The sequence below is a fragment of the Erinaceus europaeus genome, chromosome 15 (genome assembly GCF_950295315.1).
Source record: "Erinaceus europaeus chromosome 15, mEriEur2.1, whole genome shotgun sequence".
NCBI classification, from domain to species: domain Eukaryota; kingdom Metazoa; phylum Chordata; class Mammalia; order Eulipotyphla; family Erinaceidae; genus Erinaceus; species Erinaceus europaeus.
Genome location: NC_080176.1, coordinates 1,151,051 through 1,166,289, shown reverse-complemented (window position 1 = coordinate 1,166,289; position 15,239 = coordinate 1,151,051). Strand labels below are relative to the sequence as shown.

At 64.3% G+C, this 15,239-nt stretch overlaps 1 protein-coding gene across 3 annotated transcripts; it reads right to left on the bottom strand.

The window, feature by feature from the left end:
* Positions 1 to 2,112: 2,112 nt before the first annotated feature.
* Positions 2,113 to 14,602, bottom strand: CARHSP1 (calcium regulated heat stable protein 1). Of its 3 annotated transcripts, none has more exons than XM_007532390.3 (4): positions 14,390 to 14,602; positions 6,789 to 6,953; positions 3,555 to 3,677; positions 2,113 to 2,382 (listed from the first exon to the last, which is right to left on the bottom strand). In XM_007532390.3, the coding sequence occupies exons 1-4, from the start codon at positions 14,587 to 14,589 to the stop codon at positions 2,220 to 2,222; spliced, it is 651 nt and encodes a 216-aa protein (XP_007532452.2). In that variant the 5' UTR covers positions 14,590 to 14,602; the 3' UTR covers positions 2,113 to 2,219. The 3 variants fall into 3 exon arrangements, with proteins under 3 accessions (XP_007532452.2, XP_060028375.1, XP_060028376.1); XM_060172392.1 differs by lacking the exon at positions 14,390 to 14,602 and adding an exon at positions 12,059 to 12,208; XM_060172393.1 differs by lacking the exon at positions 14,390 to 14,602 and adding an exon at positions 12,063 to 12,134.
* Positions 14,603 to 15,239: the final 637 nt, after the last annotated feature.

Here is a 15,239-nt window from a genome sequence, read left to right as displayed (position 1 = left end):
TCCGGCTCCTCTCCTCGGTTCTCTCCTGGAAATAACTTGACTTTTTACCTGAGCCCTTCTCAGCTCTGGCTGATGGTGGTGCTGGGGGTTGAACCCAGGAATGTAGACCCTCGTACATTAAAGTCATTTGCAGAGCCACTAAGCTGTATTCCTGGCCCTTAAATAAAGCCTTAAAAACTTGGGGGTGTCAGGTACATATTTTCATGTATAAGAAGGATCCAGGTTCGAGCTCCACCCTTCAGGAGGGACCCACAAGTGGAGCATGGCTGCGGGCGTCTGTCTCCCCCTTCCCTCTTGATTTCTGTCTCTCTTCAATAAAGATCATTTAAAAAAATGCTCAAGTCTGGGCCTCTCACTCTCCCTTGTCCACATGGCTCCAGCTCATATCATCAATCTTTCCCAGGGCCCTGCTCAGCTCTGGCCACTGCTGGGGATTGAACCTGAGACCTCAAAGCCTCAGGCAGGAGTCTCAGATAAGTACTATGCTGTCCCCTTACAGTCTTCTTAATTGTTACTGCTGGGGTGGGGGGCGCATGTTCCAATGTGCAAGGAAGGGCCTGGGTTCAAGTCACCACCATCACCCCCAGTTTCCGTCTGCAGGGGTGTCTCTCTGTCTTCCCCTTCCCTCTCGATTTGTCTCTATCCAGTAAATAACAATAAAAAAATTACTGCATTGCTGGGGGTAAGGCGGTAGCGCAGAGGGTTAAGCGCACGTGGCCCAAAGCACAAGGACCGGCTTAATGATCCCGGTTCAAGCCGAGGCTCCCCACCTGCAGGGGAGTCGCTTCACAGGTGGTGAAGCAGGGCTGCAGGTGTCTATTTCTCTCCCCCTCTAACTTCCCCTTCTGTCTCCATTTCTCTGTCCTAACCTACAATAAATCACATCAATAACAATAACCACAACAAGGGGAAAATAACAAAAGGGGAGAAAAAGGCCTCCAGGAGCAGTGGATTCATGGTGCAGGCACTGAGCCCAGCAATAACCCTGGAGGCAAAAAAAAAACAAATTACTGCTGGGCCTTCAGCACTCCACGTGAGCTTTCTCAGCCACACAGGGGGAGAGAGGAACCTCAGCCGGGAAACCTCCAGGGTCGCAAGTTCTAGGTTCCAGCTTAGCTTGGCGTGGGAAAGGCACACTGTCGGGCTGAGCTACCTCCCAGCCCGCCAGCAGCACACGGGGGACTGTGAGGCACTGACTGTGACAGCTGCTGCCACACCAGTCCTCCCCCCACTGGGGAGTGGAACAAAGCGTCCTCCCCCTTCTTACTCCGCCCCCAGGCAGCCCTCCCCCTTCTTACTCCGCCCCCAGGCAGCCCTCCCCCTTCTTACTCCGCCCCCCAAACGGTGCAGTCCCTGCAGCTCCCCCAGAACTGGCGTGAGGATGGAGACTGGCAGGGATGGGCCTGCCGCCCTCCTCGAACCCGTCTCTCCATGGGTCCAGGGAGACATGGCCGGTTTACGGCGCACCTGGCAGAGCCCGTGACAGACCTGCTCCCGACCGGCTGGGCACCCGGAGCCCGAGTCTGCAGCGAGGCAGGACGGCCCCAGGCCACCGCAGACCAGAAGGGGAAGCCCCCCTAAGAAGCCCTCCCAGTGAAGCTCTCGGCCACAGAATGAGGCCGCTCTGAGCCGGGCCTCCCAGAAGCAGCGCCTCCCTTGTTCCTGGACAGACTCCCCAGCAAAGGCGCGACGGGAGCCCCACCGACAGCGGCGTCCCCGGGTGACAACCTCCCTTGTGCAAAATGTCTTACCAGCGCTCAGCTCAGGAAAACCCAGGAGCGGGGAGGAGGAAGCTTCACTTCGGGCTCCAGACCCCCGGCTCACAGCTGCTGCCCCTCCAAGGACCCCCCCCACGGGGACCCACCCCCACAGGACCCTCCCCTCCACAGCCCCCAAGGCCCGGCCAGGACACTCAGTGCAGCAGGCCTGAGTCACAGGTGGGGACAGTTAGGCCACCCCGTCCCGGTCCTGGGCTCTGAGCCACAGCTGCCAAAGGTGAGGTCTCCTGGGACGCTGTCCCAGACCCCAGACCCCAGACCCCACCCTGAGCACCGGGGAGTTGCACGGGGTCAGGCCGGGACACCGCCCCTCTGGGAGGGGCACTCCAGCCTCTTTTGCTCTTCAGATGCCTTTAATGTCTTGGGGGGGGGGACCATCAGTCCCGGTGTCACCACCCCGCACACCCGCCCACCCGCCCTGGGTCTGGGGGTGCTGGGCTCCTAGGAGCTGACCACGTGGCCCGACCAGGTCTCATGCTTGGTGCCCGGCGCCAGGTGGGTGATGACGACTTCCACGGCCTGCAGCTTCTCATTCTTCGGTGGGATGGAGCACATCTTGTAGGTCACCTCATCACCTTCCACAGGCACGTACTCGCCTTCCACACTGGGACGGGACGAGGGACTCAGCGCCAGCACCCAGGCCTGCCCCCCCCAAACCAGCTCAGCACCCAAGGGCTTGAGGGGGAGCTCAGAGGCAGCACCCAGACCCGCCCCCCCAGGGAGCCAGCTCAGCACCCAAGGACTGGGGGGAGTGGGCGCACAGCACGGAGAGCCAGAGAGGGACAAACAGCCATGAGGTGACACAGTTGGAGCCCAGCTCTTGGCGCCTGAACACCCCAGAAACATCCAAGGGAACCTTCCAGAGAGGCCAGTGAAGGGTGGGACTGAGTGGGGGCGGGGCCGGCTCAGTGGGCAGAGCACACACCATCACACATGAGGGCCTGGGTTCAAGTCCCCAACCACCACTTAACAAATGGTGAGTGGGGCTGTGGTGGCACTCGCTCTCTCACTCATCCTCTTTTAAAAAAAAGAGGCCAGGGAGTCGGGCTATAGCGCAGCAGGTTAAGCGCAGGTGGCGCAAAGCACAAGGACCGGCATAAGGATCCCGGTTCGAACCCCGGCTCCCCACTTGCAGGGGAGTCGCTTCACAGGCGGTGAAGCAGGTCTGCAGGTGTCTATCTTTCTCCCCCCTCTCTGTCTTCCCCTCCTCTCTCCATTTCTCTCTGTCCTATCCAACAACAACAACAACAATAATAATAACTACAACAATAAAACAACAAGGGCAACAAAAGGGAATAAATAAATAAAATAAAAATAAAAATAAAAAAAGAGGCCAGTGGTGGTGCACCTGGTTAAGCGCACACATTACAGTGCGCAAGGACCCAGGTTCAAGTCCCTGGTCCCCACCTGCAGGGGGCAAGCTTCACAAGTGGTGAAGCAGGACTGCAGGTGTCTCTCTGTCTCTCTCCCTCTCTATCTCCTCCTCCCTCTCAATTTCTTTCTCCTAAATAAATAAATAAATGAAAGCCAATCAGCACAAAGCAGGCTGAGTGCTGCCCCCTGAGAAGGAGGGATTCCCCCCAGGAACCCTGGGGTCCATGGTCAGGCCTGCTCTGCCCTAGGCCTCACTGCGGGGGCTCCCCAACCCCATCTGCAGACACTTAGGAAGGAAGGACAGACGTCAGGCGTGAGCCACAGGGCAAAGGGCCAGTCCCAGCTTCCTTCCTGGGCCGGCAGACCCCCACCTCCAAGGACACCCCACCCGCAGCCACTTACTCGGAGATGTGCAGGAAGATGTCAGGGCCACCGTCGGCCGGCGTGATGAAGCCGTGGCCCTTGGAACGGCAGAAGCACTTGCAGACGCCCTTGTACACGGGGCCCTGGGACGCCCGCACTGTCCTGCAGGGAGAAAGAGGGTGAGGGCCTGCTGTCAGGCCCTGCTGTCTGTCCCACTGACCCTGCTGTCTGTCCACCTGACCCTGCTGTCTGTTCCCCTGAACCTGCTGTCTGTCCCCCTGACCCTGCTGTCTGTCCCACTGACCCTGCTGTCTGTCCACCTGACCCTGCTGTCTGTTCCCCTGAACCTGCTGTCTGTCCCCCTGACCCTGCTGTCTGTCCCCCTGATCCTGCTGTCTATCCCCCTGACCCTGCTGTCTGTCCCCCTTGTCCCCCTGATCCTGCTGTCTGTCCCCCTGACCCTGCTGTCTGTCCCCCTGACCCTGCTGTCTGTCCCCCTGATCCTGCTGTCTGTCCCCCTGACCCTGCTGTCTGTCCCTGACCCTGCTGTCTGTCCCCCTGACCCTGCTGTCTGTCCCCCTGGTCCTGCTGTCTGTCCCCCTGACCCTGCTGTCTGTCCCCCTGACCCTGCTGTCTGTCCCCCTGACCCTGCTGTCTGTCCCCCTGATCCTGCTGTCTGTCCCTGACCCTGCTGTCTGTCCCCCTAACCCTGCTGTCTGTCCCCCTGACCCTGCTGTCTGTCCCCCTGATCCTGCTGTCTGTCCCCCTGATACTGCTGTCTGTCCCCCTGACCCTGCTGTCTGTCCCCCTGATCCTGCTGTCTGTCCCCCTGACCCTGCTGTCTGTCCCCCTGACCCTGCTGTCTGTCCCCCTGATCCTGCTGTCTGTCCCCCTGATACTGCTGTCTGTCCCCCTGACCCTGCTGTCTGTCCCCCTGATCCTGCTGTCTGTCCCCCTGACCCTGCTGTCTGTCCCTGACCCTGCTGTCTGTCCCCCTGACCCTGCTGTCTGTCCCTGACCCTGCTGTCTGTCCTCCTGACCCTGCTGTCTGTCCCCCTGACCCTGCTGTCTGTCCCTGGTCCTGCTGTCTGTCCCCCTGACCCTGCTGTCTGTCCCCCTGACCCTGCTGTCTGTCCCCCTGATCCTGCTGTCTGTCCCCCTGACCCTGCTGTCTGTCCCTGACCCTGCTGTCTGTCCCCCTGACCCTGCTGTCTGTCCCCCTGACGCTGCTGTCTGTCCCCCTGACCCTGCTGTCTGTCCCTGACCCTGCTGTCTGTCCCCCTGACCCTGCTGTCTGTCCCCCTGACCCTGCTGTCTGTCCCCCTGATCCTGCTGTCTGTCCCCCTGATCCTGCTGTCTGTCCCCCTGACCCTGCTGTCTGTCCCTGACCCTGCTGTCTGTCCCCCTGACCCTGCTGTCTGTCCCTGGTCCTGCTGTCTGTCCCCCTGATCCTGCTGTCTGTCCCCCTGACCCTGCTGTCTGTCCCTGACCCTGCTGTCTGTCCCCCTGACCCTGCTGTCTGTCCCTGACCCTGCTGTCTGTCCCCCTGACCCTGCTGTCTGTCCCCCTGACCCTGCTGTCTGTCCCCCTGATCCTGCTGTCTGTCCCCCTGATCCTGCTGTCTGTCCCCCTGATCCTGCTGTCTGTCCCCCTGACCCTGCTGTCTGTCCCTGACCCTGCTGTCTGTCCCCCTGACCCTGCTGTCTGTCCCTGACCCTGCTGTCTGTCCTCCTGACCCTGCTGTCTGTCCCCCTGACCCTGCTGTCTGTCCCTGGTCCTGCTGTCTGTCCCCCTGACCCTGCTGTCTGTCCCCCTGACCCTGCTGTCTGTCCCCCTGACCCTGCTGTCTGTCCCTGGTCCTGCTGTCTGTCCCCCTGATCCTGCTGTCTGTCCCCCTGACCCTGCTGTCTGTCCCCCTGACCCTGCTGTCTGTCCCCCTGACCCTGCTATCTGTCCCTGACCCTGCTGTCTGTCCCTGACCCTGCTGTCTGTCCCCCTGACCCTGCTGTCTGTCCCCCTGACCCTGATGTCTGTCCCCCATCCTGCTGTCTGTCCCCCTGACCCTGCTGTCTGTCCCTGACCCTGCTGTCTGTCCCCCTGACCCTGCTGTCTGTCCCCCTGACCCTGCTGTCTGTCCCTGGTCCTGCTGTCTGTCCCCCTGATCCTGCTGTCTGTCCCCCTGACCCTGCTGTCTGTCCCTGGTCCTGCTGTCTGTCCCCCTGACCCTGCTGTCTGTCCCCCTGACCCTGCTGTCTGTCCCTGACCCTGCTGTCTGTCCCCCTGGTCCTGCTGTCTGTCCCCCTGACCCTGCTGTCTGTCCCCCTGACCCTGCTGTCTGTCCCCCTGACCCTGCTGTCTGTCCCCCTGACCCTGCTGTCTGTCCCCCTGACCCTGCTGTCTGTCCCCCTGACCCTGCTGTCTGTCCCTGACCCTGCTGTCTGTCCCTGACCCTGCTGTCTGTCCCCCTGACCCTGCTGTCTGTCCCTGGTCCTGCTGTCTGTCCCCCTGATCCTGCTGTCTGTCCCCCTGACCCTGCTGTCTGTCCCCCTGACCCTGCTGTCTGTCCCTGGTCCTGCTGTCTGTCCCCCTGATCCTGCTGTCTGTCCCCCTGACCCTGCTGTCTGTCCCTGGTCCTGCTGTCTGTCCCCCTGACCCTGCTGTCTGTCCCCCTGACCCTGCTGTCTGTCCCTGACCCTGCTGTCTGTCCCCCTGGTCCTGCTGTCTGTCCCCCTGACCCTGCTGTCTGTCCCCCTGACCCTGCTGTCTGTCCCCCTGACCCTGCTGTCTGTCCCCCTGACCCTGCTGTCTGTCCCCCTGACCCTGCTGTCTGTCCCTGACCCTGCTGTCTGTCCCTGACCCTGCTGTCTGTCCCCCTGACCCTGCTGTCTGTCCCTGGTCCTGCTGTCTGTCCCCCTGATCCTGCTGTCTGTCCCCCTGACCCTGCTGTCTGTCCCCCTGACCCTGCTGTCTGTCCCTGGTCCTGCTGTCTGTCCCCCTGATCCTGCTGTCTGTCCCCCTGACCCTGCTGTCTGTCCCTGACCCCTGCTGCCTGTCCCTGACCCTGCTGTCTGTCCCTGGCCCTGCTGTCTGTCCCCATGGCCATGCCATCTCTCCATCTCTGCTGTCTGTCCCTGTTTCTGCTGTCAGCCCTGAGGCCCCGTCCCCATCCTGAGGGAAGCTGGGGTCTGCTGGCTCCCTGACAGGCAGAGATGGAGAGATGGCATCCCCATCAACCCCGCCCAGTGCCCCAGGGTGGCAGCAAGGGACACTCACGCAGAGAAGGTCCTGGTGCGGCGGGTGGGCAGCGGACTGGGGACCACGTTGGCCCGCAGGGGGGACGGGGAGCGTTCACGGCCCTGCTGGGGATCCAGCAGCCCAACTGAGGCCTGGTGGGATGGGGACTGTGCTGCTGACGGAGGTTCAGATGACATGACTGACCTGGGGAGAGATGGGGGCTCGGGGCTCGGCCTGAGGGGACCCCAGTGCAGCTGCAGCCCAACCGAGGAGAGCTGCCTCTGCCCCAGACCCCTCGTCCGGGTCCCTGAATGTCCCCACTGGGTCTAGGTGTGTCCTGGCAGCTGGGGATGCCCACACTCAGCAACACACACCCAAGCAGCCCAGTCAGGAGCCAAGGAACCCGGGCCCAGCAATCACGGGAGAGTGACCACACCAGGTGCCCTGTGGCTGCCCTGAGGCCCCAGGGGAAGCTCATCCCCCGCTCTGGAACCCATGCCCCCTGTGCAAGGTGGGGTGGTCCAGTGGGCATCCCCACCACCTGCTCAGGGCTAGGGGTACATAGGGGCAGACCCTATCAGTTGGGCCCGGGGACCCAGCTCAGACTGCACAACCAGCAGCTGCCCCCCACGTTCCTGTGAGGATGAGAGCCTGGAGGGCTTCAGAGTGCAGTCTTCACCCACAGTCTGCTCTAGAGCCCCCCCAATGCCCCACCCTGGGTGTCATCCCCACCTGTGACAACCCGGTCCCCCTGCCCCCCAGCCCCCAGACTCCCCCGTCGGGCCCCGGCTCTGACTGGCCAGGAGGGAGGGCCGGTGGGCACGCAGGAAGGGACATGGCGACTCCCGGGCCCGCTCTCAGCTCCGGCCACGGCAGGGGACCCGGGGTGCGGGGCGCCCCACCTCGTAAGGGCCCCGCTGCGGGTTGGGGTCGGGGCTCCCGCATGCCCCCAGCACAGGTCATAAGAGTCCTGGAATGTTCCACAGCCCGGGGTTCTGCAAGGGGCCGGGGCACGGGGTGGCAGGGGCAGAGCGGGAGCGCAGGGTGGCCTCCTCCGGTCTCCTCCTTCCTCCCTCGCCTGCTTTGTGACCTGGGGAGCCTCCTCAGCTTCTCTGAGCCGTCTGTGCATCTGGAGGAGGGACCCTGTGCAAGCCAGCACCCAGGCCACAGAGAAGACACCCAGCAACCAAGGGACAGAGCCCAGGACAGCCGCTCCACACTGTGCAGGGTGCTCGGGACTCAGACCTGGGGTACTAGGGACTCAGACAAGGGTGCTCGGGGCTCAGACCGGGTGATAGGGACTCAGACAAGAGTGCTCGGGGCTCAGACCTGGGGTACTAGGGACTCAGACAAGGGTGCTCGGGGCTCAGACCAGAGTGATTGGGACTCAGACAAGAGTGCTCGGGGCTCAGACCTGGGGTACTAGGGACTCAGACAAGGGTGCTCGGGGCTCAGACCGGGTGATTGGGACTCAGACAAGAGTGCTCAGGGCTCAGACCTGGGGTACTAGGGATTCAGACATGGGTGCTCGGGGCTCAGACCAGAGTGATTGGGACTCAGACAAGAGTGCTCGGGGCTCAGACCAGGTGATTGGGACTCAGACAAGGGTGCTCGGGGCTCAGACCAGGAGATTGGGACTCAGACAAGGGTGCTTGGGGCTCAGACCGGGGTGCTCATGACTCAATACCTGGGGTATTCGGGACTCAGACATGGGTGCTCAGACCAAGGTGCTTGGGACTCAGACCGGGGTGCTCAGGACTCAAGACCAGGGGTACTTGAGACTCAGACGAGGGTGCTCAGGACTCAGACCAAGATGCTTAGGATTCAGACAAGGGTGCTTAGGACTCAGCCCCAGGCAGCTGCAGAGCCCAAGAATGAGGAGGTGAGGAGGCAAGGGAACCGGGGTGCCGGAAAGCTGCCCAGGACCAGGCTTGGGCCCCCCTCTCTGGAGTGCAGCTAACTGATGAGAGAAGCGCCCACAGGAGCCCTCGGGGCAGGGAAGCGACAGGCACCGGCCCTGGGGGTGGCCAGGGCCCTGGACTGGGGCAAGCAAGCGGGAAGGGAAGGGAGGCAGCCACAGCTGGGGAACTGTGCGCCCTGAGCACCCATCACCACCGACATCAGTGGCAGCACCAGCAGCAGCAGCAGCAGCAGCACCCTGTGGCTTCTTCCTTCACAGCCTCTGGTCTGTGTAGCCCTCTGCCCCAGGCTCCTCACCGTGCCCGCTCCTAGCTCCTTCCCCAGGGAGACACACCCAGCATGAGGGCAGGTGGCACCCAGGCCTCAGAGCCCACACCGCCGCCAGGAGATGGGCCTGTGCTGTGCACAGTACCTGTGCGGCCATGGGAGTTCCGGCTGGGCGCCACAGTGGGCAGGGCGGGCCTGCTGAGTCACGTGGCGCCGCCTGCGGGCAGGGAGCCACCGCCTGCCCAGCCATGCCCGGCCCTCCCTCCCCTCCCTCATCCTCCCCCTCCCTTCCCTCATCCTCCCCCTCCCCTCCCTCATCCTCTCCCTCCCCTCCCCCATCTTTCCCTTCCCTCCCCTCCCTCATCCTCCCCTGCCCTCCCGCCCCCGCTGTGACCCTGGAGCCCGCAGCTCTCCAAACAGTCACAGTCGCAGGTGAGCGGGCGGCTGCTGTGCCCGGATGGATCAAAGTCCCTAAGCACCTTGGCAAGTGTCCCCAGTGGGCAGGCCCCAGGTCGAGACCCCCGGGGTGCGCACCCAGGCTCCACCTGCGAATCCCCACAGCCAGTCCCGCTGGAAGGTCGAGGACACGGGGCCCCCGGCGCCCCCCGCCTCGGCGACAGGGCTGCTCCCGCCACCCGCCAGAAGCCGCCAGGTCCTCCCCGAACTTTCGGGGCAGGGACCCCACCCTGAAGCCAGGCCCCGGGCAGGGCGGGCGAGGGGCGCGAACAGCGAGGCCAGGGTTCGCCTCCATTGTTCAGGCCAGAGCCGGGCGGCAGGGCAGGGGCGGGGAGCGGGGGACCCAGGGGCGGCAGGGCAGGGGCGGGGGGGGGGGGGGGGAGCGGGGGACCCAGGGGCGACAGGGCGGGGATGCGGGGGGGGGGACCCAGGGGCGGCAGGGCAGGGGCGGGGGGGGGGGAGCGGGGGACCCAGGGGCGACAGGGCGGGGATGCGGGGGGGGACCCAGGGGCGGCAGGGCAGGGGCGGGGATGCGGGGGGGGGGACCCCAGGGGCGGCAGGGCAGGGGCGGGGATGCGGGGGGGGGGGTCCCAGGGGCGGCAGGGCAGGGGCGGGGATGCTGGGGGGACCCAGGGTCGGCAGGGCAGGGCAGGGGCGGGGATGCGGGCGAGCGGAGCCTCCACACAGCCGAGCAGGGCAGCCCTGGACGCCCCGGGCCCCTCCGGGCGGCGGGAGGAAGCGGCCTGGGCCCAGAGTGCTGGGAAGAGGCCGGAAACGGGAGGACCCGGCCGGGAACCCCACCCCCACCGGGCCGGCCGCCCCGGGGCCCTGGGCCTGAGCCACAGGGTCTGGGGGCGTCGCAGGGGCGGGTCTGGGGGGCGCTGGGGGCACTGGGGGGCTCTGGGGGACCTGAGGAGCTCTGGGGGACCTGCGGAGCTCTGGGGGCACTGGGGAGCTCTGGGGGACCTGCGGAGCTCTGGGGGCACTGGGGGGCTCTGGGGGACCTGCGGAGCTCTGGGGGCACTGGGGAGCTCTGGGGGCACTGGGGAGCTCTGGGGGACCTGCGGAGCTCTGGGGGCACTGGGGAGCTCTGGGGGCACTGGGGGGCTCTGGGAAGCTCTGGGGGGTCCTGGGGGGCTCTGGGGGCACTGGGGAGCTCTGGGGGGCACTGGGGGCTCTGGGGAGCTCTGGGGGGCACTGGGGAGCACTGGGGGCTCTGGGGAGCTCTGGGGGGCACTGGGGGCTCTGGGGGGCACTGGGGGCTCTGGGGAGCTCTGGGGGGCACTGTGGGGCTCTGGGGGGCACTGGGAGCTCTGGGGGGCATTGGGGGCTCTGGGGGGCTCTGGGGAGCTCTGGGGGGCACTGGGGGCTCTGGGGAGCTCTGGGGGGCACTGGGGGCTTTGGGGGGCACTGGGGGCTCTGGGGGACCTGCGGAGCCCTGGGGGGCTCTGGGGGGCACTGGGAGCTCTGGGGGCACTGGGAGCTCTGGGGGGCTCTGGAGGACCAGAGAAGCTTTGGAGAGCTCTGGGGGGCTCTGGGGGCACTAGGGGGCTCTGGGGGCACTGGGAGCTCTGGGGGGGGCTCTGGGGGACCTGCAGAGCTCTGGGGGGCACTGCGGGGGGGCACTGGGGGCTCTGGGAGCTCTGGGGGGCCTGACCAGCGATGTCCCCAAGTCCAGTGGGGCCCAGCGCGGTGGCGAGAGTCACCCTCCCGGCTCTGTCCCTGCTGACTCTGCCATTCGGTGGGACAAAAGGAGCCCTTGCCTGCCCGCAGGACCCCTGCAAGCTCAGCTCGCCGCCGGCCACCCACCCACCCAGCAGAGACCCCGCCCGCCGTCCCGAGGAGGGGGCAGGAGGGGCAGCAGGGTCACTTCTTACAGCATCACTGGGGGGACACCTTCCCAAAGGGGGGCCGGCGGGAGCCAGGGGGAGACAAAACTGCTGAAAGTGTGGGCCTCGGGGTGACATCCGCAGGGGTGACCCTAACGGACAGTTGGCCTCCTTGAAGGGGCAAGGACCCAGGTTCAAGCCCCGGAGCGCACCTGCGGGGCTGCAGGTGTGTCTGTCTCCCTCCCACCCCCGACTCCTCTCAGCCCTACCAAGTGAAAATAAATATTATGGGCCGGGTGGGTCGCACCTGGCTGAGCGCGCATGTTAACAGTGCGTAAGGACCCGGGTTCGAGTCCCCGGCCCCCATCTCCAGGGGGAAAGCTTTGCGAGTGGAGAAGCAAGGCTGCAGGTGCGTGTATCTTTAAAAGGGAACCGGCCTGTGGCAGCTGGACGTCTCCCTCCCTGGGTGGGGGGTCCTTTCCTGGCCCCCGACGCGAAGTCACCGGGAGACGAGCCGCTATGCTATGCGGGTGCAGCAGCCGCCCCACGCCCGCAGGTGCAGAGAAGCTTGCGACGGTGCGGGCCGCAGTGCGAGCCGAGTCCCGGGGGCTGCAGCCCCGACGGCCCCGCCCCGCCGGCCGCCCGGATGGCGGGAGGCCCGGGCCGCGCTGCCCACCAGGCTCCACCGCCCCGCCGCGTCCCAGCAGCCCGGCCGGAGCCCCCGCGGGCGAGCGCGGCCACGGAGCCCAAAGCCGAGAGCCCGCCCCGCCGACGGCGCCCGCCCCACCCCGCCCCGCGCCGCCCCGCGCCGCCCCGCGCCGCCCCGGACGCGCCCACCTGCAGACCCGGTCCCGCCGCTCCGCCACCGCCGCGCTCGGACTGTGCCGCCCGCCCGCCGCCTGCAGGGGGCGTGGCCCCGCCCTGGAGGGGGCCGCCCTTCGAGCTCTCTGCCAATGAGATGGCGGGCCGGGGTCGGGGCGGGCTCTCAGAGGGCCCGCCCCCTAGAGCTCTAGACCAATGGGGTGGCGGGCAGGAGTCCGGGCGGACTGGGGCCGCCCTTCGAGCTCTCTGCCAATGAGATGGCGGGCCGGGGTCGGGGCGGGCTCTCAGCGGGCCCGCCCCCTAGAGTTCTAGACCAATGGGGTGGCGGGCAGGAGTCCGGGCGGGCTCGTCGAGGCCCCGCCCCCTGGCACTACAGACCAATGGGCGTGGCCGGGGCGGCCGGGGGCGGGGGAGCGAGGGGGCGGGCGGGACCTTTGTGCCCCCTCGGGGCCGCGGGCGGGGGGACCCGGGGGCGGGGGCTCCGCTGAGACCTGCGGCGTCGGGGCGGCGCCCACCCGGCCCCTCGCTCCGAACCCTGAGCGCCCCGGGGCGCCCCGGCTGCAGCAGAAGGCGGCCGGGAGGCTTGGGCGGAGGGGGAGGCGGGAAGGGGCGCGGCCGGGCGGGCGCCCAAGGGAGGCGGGAAGGGGCGGGCGGAGCAGACAGCAGACGGTGCAAAACAAGCAGAGAAAGAGAGAGAAAGAAGAGAAAGAGGAGAGAGAGAAAAAGAAGGCCGACAGCAAGAAACAGAGAGAATAAGAGGGAGGGGAAGTGAGGGGAGATGAAAGACAAGAGACCTGGAGAAGCTGAGGGCTTGTTTTTCTTTTTCCCTTTTTTTTTTTTTTTTTTTTTTTTTTTACCAGAACACTGCTCAGCTCTGGCTTATGGTGGTGCTGGGGATTGAACCAGGGACCTTTGGTAGGTCAGGCAGGAAAGGCTTTTTTGCATAACCACTATGCTATCTACCCAGCCCTCTTATTTTTAAACTTTATTTTATTTATAATGAGAAAGATAGGAGAGAGAGAAAGAACCAGATATCACTCTGGTACGTGCTGCTGGGAATTGAACTCACGACCCTATGCTTGAGAGTCCACTCCCGTATCCACTGAGCCACCTCCCAGACCATGCCCTTGTCTTTATTATTTTTTTGGTGATTTACTTGGAAAGAGAGGGAGGGGTCAGGGCACGGCCCAGCTCTGGCCCGAGGTGGTGCCCCTGGGCCTGGGGTCTGCAGGTTGGTGCCCTGACAGACAGAGCTGTCCCCCCACCCTGCTTTGTTACATTCTGGTTTTCTGCTCCCTCAGTCCCTGGAGGTCACTTGACAGGAGAGGAGACTGAGGCACAGAGAGAGCCGACAGCTAGGGTTCCCACAAGCGGGGAGCAGCCCACGGGAGGTTCTGCTGCCATTTGAGAAATGGGAAGGGGAGGAGGGGCTGGCCTGGCCTGGCGGGAGCAGGGGTGGCACTGGGGTCTGACTCCGCCCCACCTCCGTGGGAGGTGACACACATGGGCCCAGAGACAGGACGTGGAGACAAAAGATGCCCAGCTCTGTGGGTGCCAGAATGATGGTCTGGTTCCCTCTCTGTCTTTCTCTTTCACATACACATACAACAACTCAACATTACAAAAAAAAAAAACGTTTTTTGTATGTGGCCAGTTGAGGACCCAGCCAGAGGGAGCCATCTAGCAGGCAGGAAACAGGTCACCGCAGCAGCTCCTGAATGCTGAGCAACAGCTGTCACACACACACACACACACACACACACACACACACACACACCCTCGGTCTTCCGGGATCTGCCTCTGCAGAGCCAGAGCTGGGGCACCCTGCATGCAATTGCACTCCTCCCTGGCTGCCTTCCCCCCCCCCCCAACACACACTCAGAGAAAGAGGTCTAGGGAGACAACAGAACGGTTCTGCAAAAGACTTCCATGCCAGAGACTCCACAGTCCCAGGTTCAGTTCCCAGCCCCATCAGCAGCCAGAGCCGGGCAGTACTCTGGTATCACTAACACAAAAATGGGTCTGATTCCCAGCACTGTGGTGCTGGAGGGAAGCTCTGGTTCAATCTCTCGAAAATAAAGGAATAAATACACCTGTTTTAAAAGAGAAAGGAAGAGAGACCCCAGTGCTGGAGCTCACTACCGCCCCCACCCAGGGACATGGAAGGCACATGCCTCCCCACAGAGCTGCACCCCCGTCGGTGGTCTGACTGGCAGCAAAGGGCCCCTTCCCTCCTCTCTCCCAAACCCCCCTCTTTTAGCACTGCAGCATCTTGGACTGTCACACAGTCCAGGTGCTCGGTCCCCAGAGGACACGAGCACCCAGAAATCTGAAGGCAGCACTCACCTGTCCCGCCCCAGTGGACTGGCAGCTGCCCCGGATAAGCAGAGGCCCTGTGCCCGACCGATAAGCCCCGGGTGCCAGGCCAGGTCCCTGGGAGGAGCACTCTGGCAGACGGTGACATCAGCCCCACCCACTCTCGGTCCATCTGGTGACACAGGCCCGGTGGCACCTGGGCCGCCAGCTGGCAGGGATCTGGCTCCCATTCTCTGCCTAAAGACCGGCCCGGCCAGCCAGGCAGGTGTTAACTGCCTGGGCAACACCCAGGACAGCCGAGGCAGAGGGAGGGTGCAGCCAGGTCACCGGACAGATAAACATCTCTAGCAGCCTGGGGACTGTCCTGGTGCTATGTGCACAGTGTGGAGGGACCCAGGTCTTTCCGGAAGATCAGTGATCAAAGAAGGGAGGCGGCAGGAAGCAGAGCGCCTTTGCTGATGGCTCAGCTGGAGTCTCATGTTGAAGAGTGATGGGAGGGCGCAGACAGCTCAGCTAGGAGAGCTGGGACGCGCCTTGGCTGCTTCCCCCAGAGCTGCATGTACTCACGGCCCTGCCTTCTCTCCTGTGGTGGTGTTTTTTTTTTTTTTTTTTGGGGGGGTTAATTTTTTTATATTTATTTTCCCTTTTGTTGCCCTTGTTTTTTTTATTGTTGTTACTGATGTCGTCATTGTTGGATAAGACAGAGAGAACTGGAGAGAGGAGGGGAAGACAGAGAGGGGGAGAGAAAGACAGACACCTGCAGACCTGCTTCACCGCCTTTGAAGCGACTCCCCTGCAGGTGGGGAGCCGGGGGCTCCAACTGGTCCTTGTGCTTTGGATGTGTTTTTTTTTTTTTTTAGAGAGAGAAGGGGGAGCTAGA

Bases quoted from the DNA above. Each gene is read 5' to 3' on its own strand.
- CARHSP1 (XM_007532390.3), bottom strand. From the start codon at position 14,589: ATGGGAGCCAGATCCCTGCCAGCTGGCGGCCCAGGTGCCACCGGGCCT. The intron at 3,678-6,788 runs GTGAGTGTCCCT...TTCTCCCTGCAG, and splicing joins CGCACCAGGACCTTCTCTGC to GACAGTGCGGGCGTCCCAGG. The intron at 2,383-3,554 runs GTAAGTGGCTGC...GTCCCGTCCCAG, and splicing joins ATCTTCCTGCACATCTCCGA to TGTGGAAGGCGAGTACGTGC.